Here is a 23,055-nt window from a genome sequence, read left to right on the forward strand (position 1 = left end):
CTTTGTGGGTTGTGATCAGCAAAAATAGACAAAGTCCCTAACCTTATTTTTCTTACAGCTTAGAAAATGTATTAGTTAGGCATATCTTACATTGTTATCAAGATAACTCACAAATTCCAAAAATGTAAAATTCTAACTATATCAAATTTCATAAGCAAGATATCTTATTTTATAACCTCTTGTACTAGGGATACAGAAGAAAGTGAGCTGAACTGAGAGACTTAAACATTAACATGAGCTAAGAGGCAAAGAAAGAATTCTGTGTTGTAGAGGGAACAGAAAATATAACGAACATATGGCAACAAGAGACTGAAAGAGAGTTAGTATGAATAGAGTACAAAGAACTAAGAAAAAGATTGTGTGTTGAGAAACTGAATAGTGGAAATTAAAGGGACGATAGAGGAACCTGTAAGTCATGACATAATTTTATTCATTTTCTTAAAAATAACAGGAGTTAATGAAAGGGTTTAATCACAGTGGTTGTGGATTACTTTATGGTTGGATTTGTATTTTAAGAGATCACTTTAGCTGCAGTGTGGAGAATGGTTTAGAAGATCACCAGAGTGAACATAGGGATATCAGTAGATTGGCTGTAAGTCATCTAGGCATGTGGTGCCAGCACTTTGGATTTGACCTAGCTTTGTCCTGAGTAAATAGAAAAGTGGGTGAGGGAAAATTAACAAAACTTGGTGATGAATTAGGAGATGCTAAGGTTTCTGACTTGCATAAGTCTGTTGATACAGACAATATTCACCAATGGAGAAGACCTAGAAGAGAAGTATGTTCAGGCAGAATGATTCTCGATTTGATTTTGACATGTTGAGATTGAGGATCTTTGGAGCTTCAAAGAAGAGGTAACCAGTAGGCAATTGGATTGATATGAGCTGAAAATGTAGGCTTGTGGATCTCTACCTATAAGCAGTAATGTTTTGGTTCTTTTAGATGTTACTAACTCCCAGGAACCATCAGAGCAACTTAAGGGAATCTAAGTATTTGTTGGTCATTTTCAGAACAGATCTTGAAGGAAAGGTTATAGTTTTTTTTTTAATTAATTTCTTATGACTTCTAAGGAGAATATATGTACATTAAGAAAAATTTTAACAATACAAAAAAGGGGCCGGCGCCGCGGCTCACTAGGCTAATCCTCCGCCTTGCGGCGCCGGCACACCGGGTTCTAGTCCCGGTTGGGGCACCGGATTCTGTCCCGGTCGCCCGTCTTCCAGGCCAGCTCTCTGCCATGGCCAGGGAGTGCAGTGGAGGATGGCCCAAGTACTTGGGCCCTGCACCCCATGGGAGACCAGGATAAGTACCTGGCTCCTGCCATTGGATCAGCGCAGTGCGCTGGCCACAGCGCGCCGACAGTGGCCATTGGAGGGTGAACCAATGGCAAAGGAAGACCTTTCTCTCTGTCTCTCTCTCTCTCACTGTCCACTCTGCCTGTCAAAAAAAAAAAAAAAATTAAAAAAATAAAAATTAATAAAAAAAAAAAATACAAAAAAAAAGAAAATTAGATCTACCCTTAACCTTCATTTGACAAAAAAACCACATTCAGTCTTCTCTATGTAAATCGTTATATATTTGAATTCATACTGCATACATAATTTTGTTCCTTTTTTTTTTCATTTAACATTACATCCCAAGCAATTTTCCACATGTTAAAAAATCATCCTAAATAGATAGAAAGTTGCTTAATATACATTAAGTGGGGAAAAAATAACATATGTGCCCAGTCAAGTGATCTATAAGAAATGCCATGCTCTAAAGCTAATAGAAGGCCTGCTGGATCAGGAAAGAAAAATAGTTCTGTTTTATGTGGACACGATAATTTATTTGCTTGAATTAATGTTTATTTTGTTGCTATGAACATGACTCTGTGAGTAAATCTTTTCTATACTTTTTATGATTATCTTAGGCTCATTTCCTGAAAGTGGAATTATTGGATCAGAGTGAGGAATATTGGGTCAGAGAATATTCTCCATGTTAGATTAGAATTTTTTTTTCTGATCCAGAAAATCTTGCATCTGTTGGTTTCAGACCATGATATATATTAATGTATCTCTTACAAAGCATGCTTAATAAAGCAGTTTTATGTCTTACCTCTGTGGTAGTTTTGAACTGAGTACAAGCTTTGTGTAATGATTTCATAAACTTTACATTTTAACATCTGGAACAAAACCTAGAGCACAGTAGATTATCTGGACATGTAAACTGGATTAATGTTGAATTTCAACTTTGAGAGCTATAAATCTGTATTTTAATTCATGGAATGTACTCTGTAATGTTTGTGAAAGTGCTTATTCAAAATAGTAATGAAGGGATAGACATTTGTTTGGCCAAGCAGTTAAGACATTCACATCCCATATTGGAGTGACTGGGTTTAATTCCTGGAACTGGCTCCCAGTTCCATCTTCCCACCATTGTAGACCTTGAGAAACAGTAGTGATGGCTCATGTAATTGGATCTCTGCCACCTACATGGGAGGTTTGATTTGAGCTCCTAACACCTGGCTCCTAACTGACCCTGGCCCAGCCCCGCCCTGGCTATTGCAGGCATCCGGGGAATGAACAAGCAGATGGAGTGAGCTCTGTCTGCTATCTGTCCGTCCGTCTTTCTTTCTCTCTGTATTTCTCTCTCTCTGGAATAAATAAAATAAAATAAAAATAATAATGAAGAAATGCCAAAACAGTATTCTCAATGTACTTTTGTTTTTCAGATCTCTTTGGGTTAGTGGTCTTCCTGGGCATTGAACCTTACTGTATCAAACACTGGTGGGTTCGACTTCTGTATCGGCCTTACTGCAAGAACAATCCGCAACCCCTCTACAACTTTATTGCCAAGATACTCTGGAGGTCTGCAAAGAAAGATGTGATTGACCAAGTCAGTGCATTAAGTTTTTATTGATTACGAATATCTAATAGAAAGAAAAAAGGAAATGGAGTGGAAAGTTAAATTTTCAGGTTGAGATCTTGTTTTGCCTTCCTCTTGCAGATCCAAATACCACCTCAAACTGAAGAAATACACTGGCTCCACTTTTCTCCAGTGGAAAGACATTTCTATCATCGTCAGCATGAAGTGTGCTGCCAGGATGCAGTGGTAAAACTTAGGAAGATTTCCGACTGGACTCTGAAACTCAGCAGCCTGGACAGAAGGACCGTCACCTCCATCCTGTACCCATTACTTAGGCTCAGGCAGGCCTGCTGCCACCCACAGGCTGTTCGTGGGGAGTTCTTGCCACTCCAAAAAAGGTTTGATTACCCATTTTCTTACACTGATTGATAATATTATAATAATAAACTGTTTATGTAATCAACTTTCCAGTCTAGAATTTCATTGACAAACTTTTAAATGAGTTTTCAATTTTTTGTTGCTGTTTTATTGGTGTGGTAATTTTTCTTTGGTACAGAACCTCATTTGTGAAAGAGAATTGCAGTAAAATTATTTGCATGGTTTTGAATATTTCTTTTAAAAGTAGATTGTTTTGCAGTAGTTTTATTTGTTTTTTTGTTTGTTTTTGTAATTTTTTTGACTGCCCTCCAACTATGAAAGGCTTTTGTTTTTATTAGATTTCTTGATTTCCACATCAGGGAATCAGCTTACATTAAATATTTTCCTTACAAATGTGTTATTATCTCTAATTATTCTTGTGAAAACTTTAAGGAGTTTATGTCGATGATACTCCATTGTCCCAGAAATTCTTTTGTGCATCAGACTGCACATTAGGAACTGACCTCATTTTAACACTGAGTATTAGAAAGAAACCCTTTCACGTCCTATAAGAAATATATAAATTTGACTTTTTCCTTGCGCTTAATCAGACTATAGACAAATAAAGGAAATGACAAGATGATAGATTTCTATAACATAAGGCAAACGTGGTAAGTCTCCTAAGGTGTATGTACAAATTGCTATGGACATTAATGGAAACAATTTCTATTTATTTGACTTTGGTTAGATACCCTTCTGATGGAGTTGATATTTGACCTGGTCCTTGGAGAATCTTCCTTTTTACACAATGAAAGGAAAAATTCAGGTTTAAAGAAGTTAATTAATTAAGTTGCAGTGAAGGGTTTTAGACTCATTCTCACATTCTGTCACCCATTCTGATATGTCGTGTTGTATCTAACTTCATTCTCCCTTGAGTGTTATGGGAGAAACTGTGATGGTATCAGAGAGAGGGAAGGGTGCTTGTTGGAATAAAGATAATTAAATTTAAAGCAGTAATGATCAAAATGAATGTATGCAACATTTTTATTATTGATCTTGTGTGAAAAAAGATTCCGTTGAAATAACACCTGGGATTTTCTTTCTAGTTTTGAACAATCTGCCCCTCCCCCTTCATTTTTCCTTTTATTTTTTTAAAGCACCATGACAATGGAAGAGCTGCTGACATCTCTGCAGAAGAAATGTGGGACTGAATGTGAAGAAGCACATCGGCAGCTAGTCTGTGCTCTCAATGGCTTAGCAGGCATCCATATCATTAAAGGTAGAAGGTGATTGCTTTGTTATCTCTGGTTCTTCCAATTACTTTCTTCATATATCAAGAGAGAAAAATCTTCCATCCACTGGTTCATTCCCCAACTGGCTGCCACAGCCAGAGCTGGGCCAGACCAAAGCCAGGAGCCAAGAAGTCCAGCCAGGTCTCCCACAAGGGTGGCAGGTGCCGAAACACTTGAACTATCTTTTGCTGCCTTCCCAGGGGCATTATTAAGAAGCTGGATCGAAAGGGGAACAGCCAATGCTCAAACCAGCACTCCAGTATGAGATGCAGATATTACAAACAGTAGCTTAACCCACCAAGGCATTATTTTCTGATTACTTTCTGAACAGGATTCATTATAGGAGAAATGAAAATCCTCCCTCCTCTCTGCCTCTCAGATTACTGATTGTAATTAAAATAGGTTGAGCTGAATATTGAGAGCAGTTAATGCAGAACAGTTGAAAAACCTTAAAAATCCACATGTGCATTGGCCAGATGCTTCTACTTATAGAAGTTCCTTGATTTCTGTTTTTATGAGTTTTTTAGAGAAATTAGGATGTGAAACAATACTTGGCTATAAATTGATAAACTTAGTCTTTAACAGTGAACTGAAAACTATCAAAATGTCTAGAAATAGAAATTATAAAACATTTAAGGAAATATTTACTAATTTAAAAATAACATTGCTTGTAAATTTATTTTCTCAACAAACATCTGTGTGTCAGGTATGTTCTAGATAAAGATGATGATTTCCAATATAAATATAAGAACCATAGGAATTGTATTCTGTAGGTTGTAGAGGAATGATTAAATATGTTGACAGACTGATAACATAAAATCAGACTTCTAGACAAGAAAAATTTCAATGTCTGATGTAGGAAATATACTTAATAAATAGAAGACTATGGGGCCGGCATTGTGGCATAGTGGGTGACGCTGGCACCTCATTGGGGTGGCAGTTCGTGTCCCGGCTGCTCCACCGAATCCCATGTGAGTGCCAGTTTGTGTCCCGGATGCTCCACTTTCAATTCAACTCCCGACTAATGGCCTAAGAAAAGCAGCAGAGGATAGCCCAAGTGTTTGGGCTCTTGCTACCCATGTGAGAAACTTATGAACTTCCTGGCTCCATGCTTCCGTGCGGCCCATTCCTGGCTGTTGTGGCCATCTGGGGAGTCAACAAGCAGGTGGAAGGTCTTTCTTTGTCTCTCCTCTCTCTGAAACCCTTTCAAATAAATAAATAAATTTTCAAATAAATAACTAAAAAAAAATGAATAGAAGGTTAGACACTGGAGAAGAAATGGTCAGTGAAGTTTAAGTATAAATTAGCAATACATACAATGTAACATGAAGAACAAAGAGAATAAAGATTGAAAATTTGAAGAGAACATAACTGAGATTTTTGACAATTTCAAATGGCTTAATATTCATGTATTGGAATCCCTGAAGAAGAAAATATATATTGTGGATTTTTTTCTTAGTTTTATTCAAGGTATACAAATTTCATGCATTTCATATATACAGACAGATTTAGGAACATAATGATTATTTCATATTGTGGGTTTTATAACAGTGTAAAATATATAGTAATAGCACAATGTCTGGGAGTGAAGAAATGGGTATGTAATTAATGGTTTTTATACTATTTTTGAAGCGATATAGTAATAGATAAAGGAGACTTTGACAAGTCAAAGATATGTATTTTATACCCTACAGCAATTGTGAAAAGACACACTATTGTGGGAAATTGCAATCCAAAAAGAAGAAATTTTAAATGAATAGTTAAAAATCATCAGACTAAAGGAGATAAAAGGAAGCAAAAAAGGAAAAGGCAAATAAAGAACAGATGAGACAGTTTGGAAACAATAATAATATGTCAGATTTACACCCAGGTATATCAATGGTTATATTAAATGTGATGTCTTAGATACCTCAGTTGAAAGTCAGAGATTATCAGACTACATTAAAAAAACAAAAGCAATATCCCACAATATATTATCTATGAAAATCCCATTTATATTTAAAAGTGCAAATATAAAGATTAAAACGGTATACCTTGTAAATACTTGCAAAATAAAGCCAGAGTGGTTTATTACTATCAGACAAAATAGATTTCAGAGTAAAGAATATTACAAGGATGAAGAATGTTATTTCATTTCTGGCGGGGAAAATACCTAGATGTTTTGGGCACCAAAACCAGTACTCAAAATAAATAAAATAAAAATTGATAAAACTGATGAGAATTAAGAAATTCATAATTGTAGTAAAAAATGTTAACAACCTTCTCAATTACTTACAGAACAAGTTAACAAGAAATAAATAAGGACATAACAACATAAGACCATCAACACGAGACCTAACAGCATTATTGGATATTTTATCCAACTATAGAAGAAACACATTATTTTTAAGTACACATGGAACATTTACCAAGATAGGTGATATTCTGGGCTATAAAACAAATCAATAAATTAAAAAGGATTCAAATCTAATGACATGTTTTTGGTATGACAGCAGTAGAATTCAATGAGATCTCAATAGAACAAAGATAAATGGAAAGGTCCTAAATACTTGGAAATTTAATAATACACTTTTATATAACCCCAGAGTTAAAAAATAAGTTGAAAGGGAAACTAGGAAGTATACTGAAGTGAATAAAATAAAATACCAAATTTGTAGAAGGTAGCAAATCAGTAAAGGGAAATTTATAGCACTAAACACATTCTTGGAAAAGGAAAAGTTTCAGACAACTGACACCTTAAGAAACTTCTTTTAACGGAAAGCAAATGAAGTAAAAAGTGCACAATAGACAGGAAATAATGAAGATCAGTGCAGGAATCAACTAAAAGGAAAACTGAATAGAGAAAAACCATGAAATCAAAACCTGGTTCTTTGAGATCATTAAAGATTCCATAAATATTTAAAAGTATTATGAAAGAATATTATCACCAACTTTATGCCAAAAACTTTTAACAACTTAGATTAAATAGATAAAGCCCACAAGAGGAAATAGATGATTTTTATAGTTAAAATAAATTTCCAGCAAAGAACATTCTAGGCTCACATCACTTGATTAGTAAATTTTACTGAACATTTACGGAATAAATAATACAATGTCTGTTTAAACCAGCCAGAAAAATTGAGAAGGGGGATACTACTTTCCATCTTATTTTATGAGGAGTCATTATCTTGATTATAGAACCAAAGACATTAACGGATATGATTGCTGGCTGATACCACTTATGGACATAGATTCATATTAATTTTTAAAAACTGTTGTAATGATTGCAATATATAGAAAGATTAATATGTGTATTATGACTAAATGGAGTTTATCCGGGAATGCAAGGTTGGTTTAGTTTTTGAAAAGTAGCTTCTACAGTTCACCGTGTAACAACTAAATAAGGAAAATAATTTCAATTATTATAAGAAAAATATGTGACAAAATTCAACATCCATTCATGATAAAAACTGATAGCAATATAAGTATCAAAGGTTTTCTCAACTTGATAAAAGTCATCTATAGAAACTTATAGCTAATGTCCTAGCTAATGATTAGAAATGGGATCTTTTGCCTGTGAGATCGTGAAGACATCAGTGATGTTCCCTCTCACCACTTCTGTGAACATTGAGCCTGAGGTTCTTTTCAGTGCACAAAAAGGTAGAGAAAAAAAAATTATCAACTTGGGTAATAAATAAATAAATTAAACTGCCTTTATTTACACTAACACTATTTATATAGAAAAAACAGAACTGGGGCCGGTGCTGTGGCGCAGTGGGTTAACGCCCTGGTCTGAAGCGCCGGCATCCCCTATGGGTGCTGGTTCTAGTCCCAGCTGCTCCTCTTCCAATCCAGCTCTCTGCTCTGGCCTGGGAAAGCAGTAGAGGATGGCCCAAGTCCTTGGGTCCCTGCACCTGCGTGGGAGACCGGGAAGAAGCTCCTGGCTCCTGGTTTCGGATCGGTGCAGCTCTGGCCATTGCAGCCATCTGGGGAGTGAACCAGCGGATGGAAGACCTCTCTCTCTGTCTCTACTTCTGTATGTAATTCTGTCAAATAAATAAAATAAATCCTTTAAAAATAAATAGAGCTAACAAGTGAAATTTACAAAGTGAATATACCAAACTGAGTTTTATTCTTACACATCAGGAATGAACAATTAGAAATTGTAGTAACAGTATAATTCACAGTAATAAAAAATAGGAAGTCAGTTTCAAGAAGACCCATATAAAAAGAGTACAAAAACACTGGAATTGCTGATAAAAAATTAAATAATACCTTGTGAAACTATGTTCATGGATCAAAAGTTTCATTATTATTAAAAAGCTGATTCATCTCAAGTTGATCTATAGAGCCAACACAGTTAAAATTTCTCCAAAAAAACTTCAGCAGGCTGTTTCATAGAGATTGAGAGTGTATTCTAAAATTTGTATGGAAGTACAGTAGTCAAGAAAACCTTGAAAAAGAATGAAACAGAAGATTGATACTACCTTATTTTGGAGACTAAGTCTGGCAATCAAGACTGGCATTTTCTTATAGTTAGCGGAGTTGTCCAATGAGATAGCATGGTGTCTAGAAATAGTCCTACTTATTTCTGATCTAATAAGAAAACAGCCAAATGAAAATAGGCAAAATGTATGAGCACACATTTCAGAGAATGAATAGAGATGGCAAGAAGCACATTAAAACATATTCAACATCATTAATTATTAAATCTGGAAATTGAAAGTATAAGAATACTGTACCCTTAGAATGGCTCAAATTAAACAGATTAGATATTAGCAAGGATGTGGAACAATTCTGTGAATTCCCATTCTCATTCATATGCTGCTGGTGAGAGTAAAACTGTACAATGAGTTTTCCGTTATTTCATTTACTCTTAATTCTGTTCATTTCCTTGACCTCCACTTAAATGGTGAACTTGGATTTCAACTCTGTACCTCCACCTTTTGTTAGAATCGTTTATTTCTGTAGAAATTTTCCATTTTCTTCATGATAACTTTTTTATCTGAACTAAGATGTTTTTTGCAACTGTAATGAATCATTAAGTGCTCTAACAACTACTTAAAATCTGTTACTACATTTATGATATGATATTATGTAGATTTTTAGCTTTTGTATCATGATGACTCGCCATAGTAATGGGGAGATTGATTACTGATGTAATTTCTGCATGGTAGTGCAGCACGTTAAGGCTATGCAGAGGGACACCAGTCTCCCTTTTGAAGGCCAGCAGGAGTTCTGGATGCTCCATTTTCCATCCAGCTCCCTATTAAAGTGCTTAGGAAAGCAGCAACTGGGCCAAGCACCCTACCACCCATACAGGAGACCTGGATGAAGCTCCTGGCTTCAGCTTTGCCCAGCCCTAGCCGTTGAAGCCATTTAAGAAGTGAACCAGTAGATGGAAGATCTTTCTGTCTCCCTTTCCTTCCCTCTGTAGCTTTCAAATAAATAAATAAATCTTTAAAAAGAAAAAAAATTCTAAATCCTATTATAATAGATTTGGTTCAGATCATTTGATTTTAGTCTCTCTCAAGCTAAATAGAATATGGTCCTTGAAATCATGTGAATAAATATTTCATAATGGTGAAGTGATGTACAGGCTCAGGCACTGATAGCTTAGTGTATGTAACCTGCTTAATGTTTCTTCATTCTGTGTCAAAATGTGCAGAATTACCGTTGTGTTAGAGCTACAAAGGCATTTCTTGATAAATGGTAGTTCCCTCAGACCTTCTACAAGGGTTACTACTAAATTAGTCAACTTGCTTACAGTCAGAGAGAGAAGATGCCGCTATTTTCAATTACCCAGTAAGACTTAAAAAAAAAATCACTTGCCCAGAATTTTTTTCTCTTTTTATTTATTTGAAAGAGAGGTCTCATGGGGCTGGCACTGTGGTGTAGCTGGTGGAGCCGTCACCTGCAGTGCTGCTCCACTTCCAATCCAGCTCTCTGCTGTGCCCTGGGAAATCAGTAGAGGAAGGATCAAGTCCTTGGGTCCCTGCACCCGCATGGGAAGACCTGGAGGAAGCTCCTGGCTCCTGGCTTAGGATCAGCGCAGCTCCAGCCCTTGCGGCAAGTTGGGATGTGAACCAGTGGATGGAAGACCTCTCTCTCTCTCTCTCTCTCTCTCTCTCTCTCTGCCTCTCCTTCTCTCTCTGTGCAACTCTGACTTTCAAATAAATAAATAAATAAAATCTTTCAAAAAAAAAAAAAAGTAACATCGCTTTTTCTTCTGCTAGTTCACTCCCCAAGTACTTGCAATCTCTAGGAGTCCAAACTCAATCCAGGTTTCCCATATGGAAGGCAGGGACCCAAGTGATCCACAATATATACAAGCATGAAGCCGTGCTTTCTGTTGAGTATAAGGAAATAGTCAAAGCTTCTTTCTCTGAGTATCCTGTCTTTAGTTATTTGCTCTTCTGCGTAACAGAATCATAACTAGAAAATTAATTGTTACTGTCCTGGATATTTGGGTTGTGTCATATTGGTTTGTGTTAGAGCCGTCAGCAGCTGAGCTATTTCTGTAGCTCTAGGTTAGAATTGAAAATATGGCTTCTCATCTGTTCTGCTGCTGTTGTAATTCTGAATGAGTGTATTATTCTTCAGTTGCCCTGTCAATAAATAGAGATAATACTGTATGCTTTACCTTCCTCAGTATCTGAATATGAAGTGTGGAAACTCGTAGAAAATTTTTTATAAAAACTTAGAACATGATGTTACTGATTATAGTAATATGACGTGACCTAAGATCCTTACCATTTTGAACTTGCTCACAATGCAAAGTATTATCACTAATAGGAGAAAAGGACATATTATCCATAATGATAAATGGTTCAATTATAGCACAAGCAACTTGTAAACAAATTTTCCATCTAGGATGTTACCTGAAAAGTCTTCAATTTAGCTGCCAATGTTTGCAGCTTTGTTTTTCTCTTAACAATTCTTGGTTATAGTCAATCATCACCATCATCATTTTTATCTCAATGTTAAGCATGTTCCCAGCATCAGTATAAAAGTATGTGTGCTTTACAGTCAGTAGAGAAAAAGACTAAACAAGGCAAATAATTAATAGAGAATTTTTTTAAAAAATTAAACTTTGGGGACAATATCAAATATAAAATGTCTAAAACCAGCTTTTCTCAGTGCCAGGTTAATTGAATGAAATAATTGTGATTAAAATCTGTAGACTACTTGATTATCACAGATTAGAAATATGTATGCTCTGTCAACGCTGTGGCTCACTAGGCTAATCCTCCACCTGCGGTGCCGGCACTCCAGGTTCTGTCCCGGTTGCCCCTCTTCCAGTCCAGCTCTCTGCTGTGACCCGGGAAGGCAGTGGAGGATGGCCCAAGTGCTTGGGCCCTACACCTGCATGGGAGACCAGGAGGAAGTACCTGGCTCCTGGCTTCAGATCGGCGCAGCGCACCGGCCGTAGCAGCCATTTAGGGGGTGAACCAACGGAAGGAAGACCTTTCTCTCTGTCTCTCTCACTGTCTAACTCTGCCTATCAAAAAAAAAAAAAAAGGAAATACATATGCCTGTCTTAGAAATTACATGAATGATGAATGTACTATTTATATTCAGATCATTAAAACCTTGCGTTATATCTGAGAATTTTTTTCTATAAGCATTTTGCATTATATTTAACACTTTCATGCAAATATACTATTTTATCCTCATAATTGCTTGATTTAGATGTTATATCCATTTTCCCTAAGGAAACTGTGTTTAGAAAGGCTTTCCCAAAATTATGTCTAGTAAGTGACTGAATATGCCCTGGATCTTTTGATTTCAAATTAAACATATAGTACTTTTTATTATGCTGTATCTGCTTCTTCACCAAATTGCCATCTATATTTATAAACCTCAATATTACAATATCAATAGTAGGCCCATACAGTTAAAAATGTGTAAAATGGAGTAGTACAGTATTTGTAGATTACCACTGTAATAAAAATAAATTTCAGCTTTCCTATCTAGGTTTTACAATTGCCTTCTTCATTTTATTCTGCTCTTATGACGCAAAGGCTTACACAGTGAATGGATTTCTCCCCCTGGCCTTTCAGATTTCTTTTTGCCTTTCCCTGTATGAAGCTATCTATGTTATGAGGATTGGAAAAAAGTGTTGCTCATCTGATCATTTCCAAACACCGTTGCACTGCAGCCAGATCACTGCTCTTGCTTGGCAAAATAGCATATTGTTGTGTAACAGAAGCTATCTCACTGGTCTTTTCAGATGGTTTCCCCTGCATTTATACTGTAGTGCCTTGTCTTTCTGTGAGTAGAACTATAGCAAACTATTGCTGATTATTAAGAGAAATTCATACCAGACTATCTTTTATAAATGATATGTCTATTCTGTATTTATAATTATAAACTTAATTATAGGTTTGCTACTTTTAGTTTCCACTGATTCTATGGTAGGTGAAACATCATCCATTTTTAAAAGTAACATGAAGTATTTAACTTGCATAGGGTGAGGAATATCTGGCCCACAGGCCATATAAGGCCTACGAAATCATTTGGTTTGGCCCTGCCAAAACAACCTCAGGTGAGACTCAAAATGCAGTAAATTTATAGCAGGCTAGTTTTTTAAGTTCATAATTTTGTATGGCAAACAAACGATGTTATTAATATCAAATGGCTCTTGGCATAAAAATTTTCCCCACTCCTGAGAGATTCCTTTTATGTAGAGCTGATGGAGAGCTCAACCAGTGAAGGTCTGACTTATTTTTTTTTTTTCTTGACAGGCAGAGTGGACAGTGAGAGAGAGAGACAGAGAGAAAGGTCTTCCTTTGCTGTTGGTCCACCCTCCAATGGCCGCCGCAGCTGGCGCGCTGCGGCCAGCGCACCGCGCTGATCCGATGGCAGGAGCCAGGTACTTATCCTGGTCTCCCATGGGGTGGAGGACCCAAGTACTTGGGCCATCCTCCACTGCACTCCCTGGCCGCAGCAGAGAGCTGTCCTGGAAGAGGGGCAACCGGGACAGAAACCGGCGCCCCGACCGGGACTAGAACCTGGTGTGCCGGCACTGCAAGGTCTGACTTTTAAAAGGAACCTAATTTCATCCTCTATAGGGATTCGCTTATTTGAGGGTTCTTGGAAAATGGAATTAAAAGATAAGCTTATTTTGGTACAAAAAATTTTTGGAAGTCCATGCAATATGAAAAAAAGTCCTTGAAAAATACATATTATGAAATATTCTTAATGGGTTTCAAAAAATATTTGTATCAAAATAAGCTTATCTTTTAATTCTGTTTTTTCATGGACTTTATGATGTGACCTCATAGTATATATAAATGTATATATTTAATATATAATGCATATGTTAACATCCTCACTGACTATGCTATTAAACATATAGTATTATTCCAGATCTGAACTGTTTTTTTTTTTTATATTTATGCTCTGGAAAAAAATGAGGTTGACAATATCAAATCTAATAAATTATGTTTATTTGGAAATGTTAGTGCCATCAAGTGGCCAAGAAAGGGAATTTCAAAATTTGGCTTAAACTTATTAAATCTATTGAATATGTGTACTTTTGTGTCTTCTAAGAAAGCATGTCATTTTAATAAATGTAAAAACAAATACTAAGGTGAAGCAAGTACAGCTGCTTCTGTTACAGGCTAGACACTATACCTCCATTAAAAGGTGTAATTTTGAAGGGAGAATTGTTAAAAGAATTATTTTCTAAAAGTGACAGTCATTACTAATGGAATCTGTGTGTCTTTTGAAAAGGTTTAAGAATCTTAAAACTAAAAAAAAAACTTCAGTGTATAACTATAATTAAGTACTATTCCTACGTTAGTATGACATTTTATTATTGTGAAAATAATCTCCCTCATCAGAGTGAGTGGAGTGAGTGGAGTTGTTTGATTTCTGAAGTATTGTGAAGGTATATATTTTAGAAAGCTTTGCATTAAATAACTGGTAGAACTGAATATTTTTAAAAATATAAAAAGCATTTTGAATAACGGTGAACTGTAAAATGCCACTGAACTAGACATTTAAAAATGTTTGAAGTGATGAAATTTGTTAACTATATTTTCATGCAGCTTTTTATATGTATATATTTAACAAAAAAAGAGAGAGGGCTTCTACAAAATTTACAAAGAGATGTATATCTCTGTGTATATGTCATTAAATATATATCAGTGAAATTAGTTTGAAGTTTTTAAAAAGGCAAATGAATGTGACGATTGTGAAAAAAAAATTCTCAGCAGTAGAAACTTGAATGTATCTACAATTTTTCTCCTATTTTATTATTTGCCAGTGAGATTTTTATTTTAATTGTATGGGTGAATTTTTAATTTCCTACAAGCAGTTAATAAGATTGATTCCATAATTCTAACCAATAAAAATATTTCATCTCCTTTCATTTAGGTATCATCACTCTGTTTCCTCTCAAGAACCAGAGAGGAAATATATTAGGTATTGTGAGTTATAGGGTCTCAGCAAGGCTACTTCTTCTGCTATTGTAGTGTAAAAGCAGCACAGATACTACCTAAACAAATGAACCTCACTGAGTTCCAATGAAACGTTATTCATGGGTCCTGAAATTTAATTTCACTTGTCACAAAACAGATATGACTCATAGGCCGTATTTTACAAACTTATGCTTTAATTGATAATGAACTTCTAGTTATGAACTGTAAATAACAGGATGCATCTCCGGTGGACTCTGATTTGTTTGGCCTGAAATGGAAAGAAGATCCCCAAGTTTTTGAAATAGAGTGTTTAATTATACATTATTTTTATCTAATTGCAAGAACAAAATAATATATTATTTTTATAAGAATTGTGTATAGGCTAATCACAGAGTTTTGAATATTTATAAATGCTTATAATTAACCTAAAGTTACCGTTAACAGCAAACATCATGACTACTAATTAGCACCCTTTAAATTCAATAAGCAGAAAAGTATTTGTTTAAATTACAAGTTAATCCAGAATTTTTCAGTGTCATTTTAAAACATTATAAATATATTTGATTGTAAATAGATTTCAAAATATATTTCAGTATAATTTTAAGACCTCCAGAGGAGTTTTTGTTTAATCACAAATTTACTTTTAACGTTTTATTTCAGGATAGTTGTAAGTTTACAAAATAAAAATTGTGAGGTAGTAATCCAAAGAATCACCATATATCCCTTACCATATTTCCTCTATTTATATCTTATATTAGTTAGTATCTGTGTCATAATTAATATTAAGTATAATTTTAAGATGTAAATATATTACAAAGACATCACATGCTGTAGAATTTAAAAAGCAACTATAATACAAAGGGGGCTAGGACTGTGGCAAAGCTGGTTAAGCTGCTGCTTCGGCATCCATATCAGAGTGCGAGTTAGAGTCTTGACTGTTCTGCTTCTGCTTCTAATCTAACTTCCTGCTAAAGTTCATGAGAAGGCAATGGATGATGGACCAAGTGCTTGGGCCCCTGCCACCTATGTAGGGGACTGGGATGAAGCTCCTGGCTCCTGGCTTCTGTATGAACCAGTCCTGGCTGTTATGGCCATTTGGATAGAGCACCAGTAGATGGAAGATATCCCTCTCTCTGTCATTCCCTCTCTATTGCTCTGCCTTTCAAATAAAAATAAGTCTTTTTAAAAATATTAGTACTGAAGTCAAATCCCTTTAAAAAATAATAGTTATGGGGCTGGTGTTGTAGTGTAGTGGGTAAAGCTGCTGCCTGTGACACTGGCATTCCAAATGATTACTGGTTTGTGTCCTGGCTGCTCCACTTTTGATTAAGCTTCCTGCTAATGCTGTGGGAAAGCGGCAGCAGATGTCCCACGTGTTTGGGCCCCTTTACCCACATTAGAGACCCTGATGAAGCTCCTGGTTGTTGTGGCTCTAGGGAATGAAGCAGCAGATGGAAGATATCTCTCTCTCACTCTCTTTCTCTATTAGTTGTATTAGATGTGTAAAGGCAGTAAATATGTGACACTGGGGGCAAAATTCATGACTTTTTATGCTTTAATTACCTTTGAATTTCCTAGGTGAATATGCCTTGGCAGCAGAACTGTACAGAGAAGTGTTGCGCTCATCTGAGGAGCACAAAGGAAGACTCAAAACTGATTCCCTTCAAGTGAGTAAAAGCTAAACACTTTCAAGTATATACAAATATTCATTTGTATTTTTTTTACAAAATAATTTTGCTAAATATTTTAGGTGACAAAAGGTAACAGACTGGGGTCATAATCACTGGGAAGGAAGCTTAGGATTCAGTCTTATAATAAGCACTCAAGGTGAGCTGTACACATACACTCTAAAGCGTGAGAATCACTCTCTAGTATTGCGTCTACTCAGGCCAGTTTTGGCCACAAGTCTGACAAGAATAATCTGTAATCTGTGTTTGAAAAATAGTTCAAATTATTTGTATTTCAAAGAGTAGATAAGTTTTTAACACTTTTGCATGTGAACATTGGCCTATTTGTTCACAAGATTTTCACCAAAAAGAAAGAAAAATAGTTAAATTCAGCCATGGAACTAAATTATAATAAAGCCTATACAGTGGTCTTCTAATTTAATTTTTAGGGGTCTGTTCAGGGAAACTTGGATATTTGAATTATAACACTTGTTTCTCCTTTCCTTTATGGTTCTTTCCAGATGTTTCCATAGACACGACTCTCCAGCTAAATAGGAAGTAAAGATCATTTTGAATACCCTTGACATAGGCTTGAGTCTCAGGTGATATCACTTGTTTACTGCTCAGAATATAGACCTTGAGAATTATACACTCACATGTGCCAGAGTGGGATATTAGGAGGAATGGATGAGGGAGTAGCAGGAGCAGAAAATTAAGTACAAGACTACTTACATTCTTAGGAATAAGAGTGAAGACAGTCCCTGAACCATCCTTCAAAAAAAGATTTGTTTATTTGAAAGAGTTACAGAGAGAGCAGAAGAGAGGGAGAGGGAGAGGGTTCTTGCTTTTTAGTCACAGTAATGCCACTCACTAAAAGAGCTTGGCTTCTTGAATGTCTTACTCCGTCCAGTTAGATTAGCCATTCTATTTCTTTGGGATAAAATGTGTGAAGTGGTAGAAATAGAATGTTAAGTATTCCCGCTTCACCACCAATAGCAGAAGTCCTCTTGCACAAGCACAGACAGAAAAGATAGGACAACTTCCTGCCATTTCAAGTTTCTCTAATATTGTGTACTTTTCTTTTTGCCATTAAATCCGATAATGTCACTGGTTTTATTATCTATGAATCCATGTTGAAAACACCTACCACATTTGAAGTAAATTTTTTTAAAGATTTATTTATTATTTATTTGAAAGTCAGAATTACATAGAGAGAGGAAAGGCAGAGAGAGAGAGAAGTCTTCCATCTTCTGGTTCACTCCCTAGTTGGCCACAATGGCCAGAGCTGCGCCGATCTGAAGTCAAGAGCTGGGAGCCTCCTCTAGGTCTCCCACGCAGGTGCAGGGGCCCAAGGACTTGGGCCATCTTCTACTGCTTTTCTGGGCATAGCAGAGAGCTGGATCGGGTGGAGCAGCTGGGACTCGAACCTGTACCCATATGGGATGCTGGCACTTCTGACCAGGGCGTTAACCTGCTGCACTACAGTGCTGGCCCCTGAAGTAACTCTTCCAAGATTGACTGTACCGTGATATTTAGTATGGTCTGTAGTCTGTAGTCAAGCAGAATGAACCTTTAAAGTCTTAAATCACTGGCACCAAGCTAGATCCTACCAGAAGGATGCTTCCAATCATCTTTTAGCTGTTATCTATCTTCCCAAGTAAAATGTTAACAGATAGAAACTACTTTGACTTGATTCTCATAGTTGTTGACTCCAGAGGGATCCTGTAATGAGCTGCAGATTCACTAACAGAGTGAGAAGTGTATTATATCTAATAGAGAGATATAAAGTATAATTTTCTTCCTTCTACCCATTTCTCCTATAGTTCCTCTCCTATTTAGCAGTTAAGTTCAACATATCTATGTCACAACCCTGTTTTCTTTTAAACGAAAAAAGATTTATTTTATTTATTTGAAAGGCAGAGTTACAGAGAGAGGTAGAGACAGAGAGAGAGGTCTTCCATCTGCTGGTTCACTCCCCAGATTGCCGCAATGGCCGGAGTTGTGCCGAACCAAAGCCAGGATCCAGCAGCTTCTTCCAGGTTTCCCATGCAGGTGCAGGGGCTCAAGGACTTGAGCCATCTTCTGCTGCTATCCCAGGCCATAGCAGAGAGCTGGATTGGAAGAGGAGCAGCCAGAACTAGAACCGATGCCTGTATGAGATGCCAGCACTTCAGGCCGGCGCTTTAACCCGCTGCGCCACAGTGCTGGCCCTGTTCTTTCTTATTTCATTGTTCTTACTTTTATCATAATGTAATTGTAAGGCTCATTCTCAGTAGAAAAGGAATCAAGTTCAGTGCAGTCAGCCTTTATTTTATTTATTTGGCTTTCTCAAACATAGACAAAAGTACATATAGTAGAAGAAATATGTCTATTTTACATATTCTGCTAAATGTTAACCATACTTCATAAGATTTCATTTGTGGGGGGCCGGCGTCGTGGCTCATTGGTTAATCCTCTGCCTGTGGCGCTGGCATCCCATATGGGCGCCAGGTTCTAGTCCCAGTTGCTCCTCTTCCAGTCCAGCTCTCTGCTGTGACCCGGGAAGACAGTGGAGGATGGCCCAAGTGCTTGGTCCCTGCATCCACATGGGAGACCAGGAGGAAGCACCTGGCTCCTGGCTTCAGATTGGCCCAGCGCGCCGGCCGTAGCGGCCATTTGGGGGGTGAATCAACAGAAAGAAGACCTTTCTCTCTGTCTGTCTCTCTCACTGTCTAACTCTGCCTGTCAAATTAAAAAAAAAAAGGACTTCATTTGTTTATATGTATTTATTTATTATTTGAAAGGCAGAGTTACAGAGACAAAGAGCTTCCATCCTCTGATTCACTCCCCAGATAGCCGCAACAGGGCAGACTGAAGCCATGAGCCAGGAGCTTCTTCCAGGTCTCCCATATGGGTGCAGGAGCCCAAGCAGTTGGGCCATCTTCTGCTGCTTTCTCAGGGCATTAGCAGGGAGCTGAATTGGAAGGGAGCAGTCAGGATTCGAACTGGCACCCACATGGGATGCAGGCACTGCAGACTGCAGCTTAACACAGCTGCCACAGTGCCAGACCCAGACTTCATATTTTTAATTGTAGAAAATTCATATCATTTTGCTTTAAGTTCTTTGCTATAATTAACATCATTTTTTCTGAAAGTGTTGATAAATTATTTTAAAGCAAAAGTATTTGGTGATGATCTTTATGTAGTATTAGTCCTGATTGCCATATTATAAAAGTAGATTTTATTTAAAGCTCACTTTATTGACTGTCAAATTATTGCCTTTTATGTGTTTGTAGAGACTTCATGCTACCCATAACTTGATGGAATTGTTGATAGCCAAGCACCCAGGGATACCTCCTACCTTGCGAGATGGCAGACTTGAGGAAGAGGTAATAGGTTTTCACTCTCACGTGAAAGAAAATGTGTTTCTTCAAATTTTATGATCCATTTAGTTGATTTTTCTTAGCCATTCAACACTTAAGTAAATGTGAACATCTTTTCCTGTTGCTTTGACATACCAAATTTTGCTTGAGATGCTTTTGGATATAGAGAATGGCAATACTACATATTTGCTTTTCTGGTGACCTGCTTGCAATTATATGATAATGTTGGCAAATAAGCAAACAGATTTTTTTCTTTACCTTGCTGTGTCTTATGTAAAGCAAAACATAAACTCAAAGAAGTTCTCTGTTCAATAAATCTTGCCTCTCATTGAGAAGACTGATAAAAAGTTACTTACTTGTTAATAGCTTATTATGCTATTCTGCAGAAAATTTTACCTTTCAAAGATCAAAGAAAAAGAGCAAAGCTAAAAAAGAGTGTTGAATATATTGAATTTATAATTGGAGTCTTTATTTATATCAACTAGGTAAAGTACATTTATAAAGTTGTTTAAGTACATATGGTTCTTTGATTACAGTGGTTATTACTTTTTTTGTAAACCATTTAGTCTGCAAATAAAAATTGCATATATTTACAGTATACATGATGTTTTGATATACATTGAAATTGTGGAATTGTGAAGCTAATTAACATGTTTTACATCACAAACTTGAAATGTTTTATGGTCAGATCATTGCAAATATACTCTTAACAATTTTCAACTGTACAATATATTGTTATAAGCAATAATCATCATGTTGTAAATAGATCTCTGGCATTTATTCCTCCTATCTAACTGAAATGATTGTATCTTTGACTGACATCTCCCCAGTTTTGTTCTTGAAACATAGTACTAAATTATTTTCTAGATTTAGAGTAAAATTACACTGGTTTTCTGTTTTAACACAGGCCAAACAGCTGCGAGAACACTATATGAGTAAATGCAACACAGAAGTCGCCGAAGCCCAGCAAGCTTTACAACCTGTGCAACAGACCATACGTGAGCTCCAAAGAAAGGTTCGTACCCAAAATGCAGTGTTTCTTACTTGTGTTTGTATCCAGATAACACCTTTTTGTTTGTTTGTTTGTTTGTGGAGAAGCTTTAAATTTCTCATTCATCTTGGAATACTTAGTACCTAATACAGTGTCACAGTACAAGTTTATTTATTACCAGCAATATTTATTAGTGGAATGGACAAATGCAAAGATACATGAACTATTTTGAGGTTCTCTTTTATTTCATTTAAACTATGAGGAGTTTCTTACTTTGGCTGTGTAACAAGTTGCCTTTTGAAGAACATAAAGACTTCGGTTACCTGCTTTTGATTTTCCAAAATACTTTGTTTTACCATATTAGAATATTAGAACCATAAATATTTTTCTTATGGAGTACGTGCCATTTTTCATTTAACAAAATTTCTTTTTTATGAAATCAGTAGCAAAGATTCCTAAAATGATGGAAACATAATGAGTACTAAAACAAATATTAATTGATCAACTGTTGCCTTTTTACAGATTCGTTCTAATTCTCCTTGGTGGCTGAATGTGATACATAGAGCACTAGAATTTGCCATTGGTGAGGAACTTGTTCAGAGAGTAAGAAATGAAATAACCAGCAACTACAAGCAACAAACTGACAAGCTTTCCATGTCAGAGAAGTAAGAAAATAGTACGAAGTACAATAGCTATGAATAATCACCCGAAGTATTCAGATCATTGCTTATTTAGAAGAGCAATTACATATCAGAATACATTGTGGTTATCAACATCCGGGTTTTATATTTTGCCAGAAGTACATTTCAAAGAAAAATAAGAAGTATAAAACAGACTCTTTCCCATACAGTAACAACTGTTAACATATTCTCTCTTTATTGCTTATTTTAAAATGTGCTTAAAATTTTATCTCTTTCTTTTCCTTTTTTTTTTTTTTTTTTTGTTGTTGTTGTTGACTATACCCAAAGGCAGTTTTAAACACAATTTTAAAATAGGCTTTGTTTAGGACAATTGCATTCCTGACATAAGGCATTCTTGCTGTGTGAATCGTTCCCAAAGAATTAAATGTCATTAAATATCTGTGGTCCAGTTTTTGTACTGTAGAGTTACTTGCTGTCTCTTCCCTGTCTTTCTTCTCATCAATGGTCACCATTCTTTAACATTTTTAGAAATAAATTGACCTATTTATCTTATATATAAATAGTAAATAATTCATTCCAAGTACAATCTTATTTATCAAAAGTGCCCTGAGTGATTAAGAATGTCTATATGATTTGGGAATTCGTGTCATGTCGGAACTGTAGATTCTAGGTTAGGGAGACAGAGAAAATATCTTTGATTATCTCTGAAATCACATCCCTATGTGAGAGGTCGGTCTTAGCATTAGTTGTACTTTTCAGTGAGAAATTCAGCCTAAGAATATTTGTGCAAGGTTTTAAAATGTTTTCACTTACTATTCCAAATTGCTGTTCTAAAGGTCTGTCAAAGGAATTCTGCCCCATTTCTCATGGGTTTTATTATAATCACCAACTTTCTCTCTCTTTTTTTTTTTTTGTGGGGGGGGTGGGGCGGGAATGACAGAGTCAGACAGGCAAGAGAGACCCCCTAACCACTGATCGATACTTCTAATGCTAGGCCAGGACTGGGCTGGGCACAACCTGGGAGCTGGGAGCTTATCCAGGTTTCCCATTGGGTGGAAGTGACTTAGTCACTTTGAGCTATCACCACTATTGTCCAAGGTCTGCATTGACAGGAAGCTAGAATCAAGAGCTGGAGCTGGGAGTCAAGCCACAGATTCTGATAGAGGCTGCAGGTGTCTTAATTATTATCTTAACTCCTAGTCTTAACGTCCATTGCCAGTGATCATCTTTTTTTGACCATTCAGAGCCTAGTGAGCTGCTTGTTTCTGAGGTACATGGAGAATATATGTGCTTCTAAACAGACCCCCTTTTTCTCTATTAAGCCCTCTCTTCTAAGATAAGTTGCCATTTAAGTTACAGTTCATTTTATTTAGTTTAAAAGCTAATCCATATGTATTTTGCTAGCCTTGTGAAATTAGGTAAGAAAATATTAAAAATGTTTGAAGTTGTTTTTCTTATATCACACAGAAACTACTAAAAAGTTGTAAATTCT

General features: G+C 36.2%; 1 protein-coding gene across 10 annotated transcripts in view; it reads left to right on the forward strand.

The window, feature by feature from the left end:
* SHPRH (SNF2 histone linker PHD RING helicase) overlaps positions 1–23,055 on the forward strand; it is a 98,138-nt gene that overhangs the window by 31,739 nt on the left and 43,344 nt on the right. For all 10 annotated transcript variants that reach the window (XR_007923169.2, XR_011388945.1, XM_051855282.2 and 7 more), the window contains 7 exons: positions 2,714–2,877; positions 2,989–3,245; positions 4,362–4,483; positions 16,481–16,569; positions 19,845–19,937; positions 20,839–20,946; positions 21,445–21,587. Coding sequence is in view for 8 of the 10 variants with exons in the window: in XM_051855282.2 (XP_051711242.1) it covers positions 2,714–2,877; positions 2,989–3,245; positions 4,362–4,483; positions 16,481–16,569; positions 19,845–19,937; positions 20,839–20,946; positions 21,445–21,587 (976 nt within the window). In the remaining 2 variants the exon portion in view is untranslated. The remainder of the gene's footprint in view (positions 1–2,713; positions 2,878–2,988; positions 3,246–4,361; positions 4,484–16,480; positions 16,570–19,844; positions 19,938–20,838; positions 20,947–21,444; positions 21,588–23,055) is intronic.

Source organism: Oryctolagus cuniculus, chromosome 5 (genome assembly GCF_964237555.1).
Source record: "Oryctolagus cuniculus chromosome 5, mOryCun1.1, whole genome shotgun sequence".
Lineage (NCBI taxonomy): Eukaryota > Metazoa > Chordata > Mammalia > Lagomorpha > Leporidae > Oryctolagus > Oryctolagus cuniculus.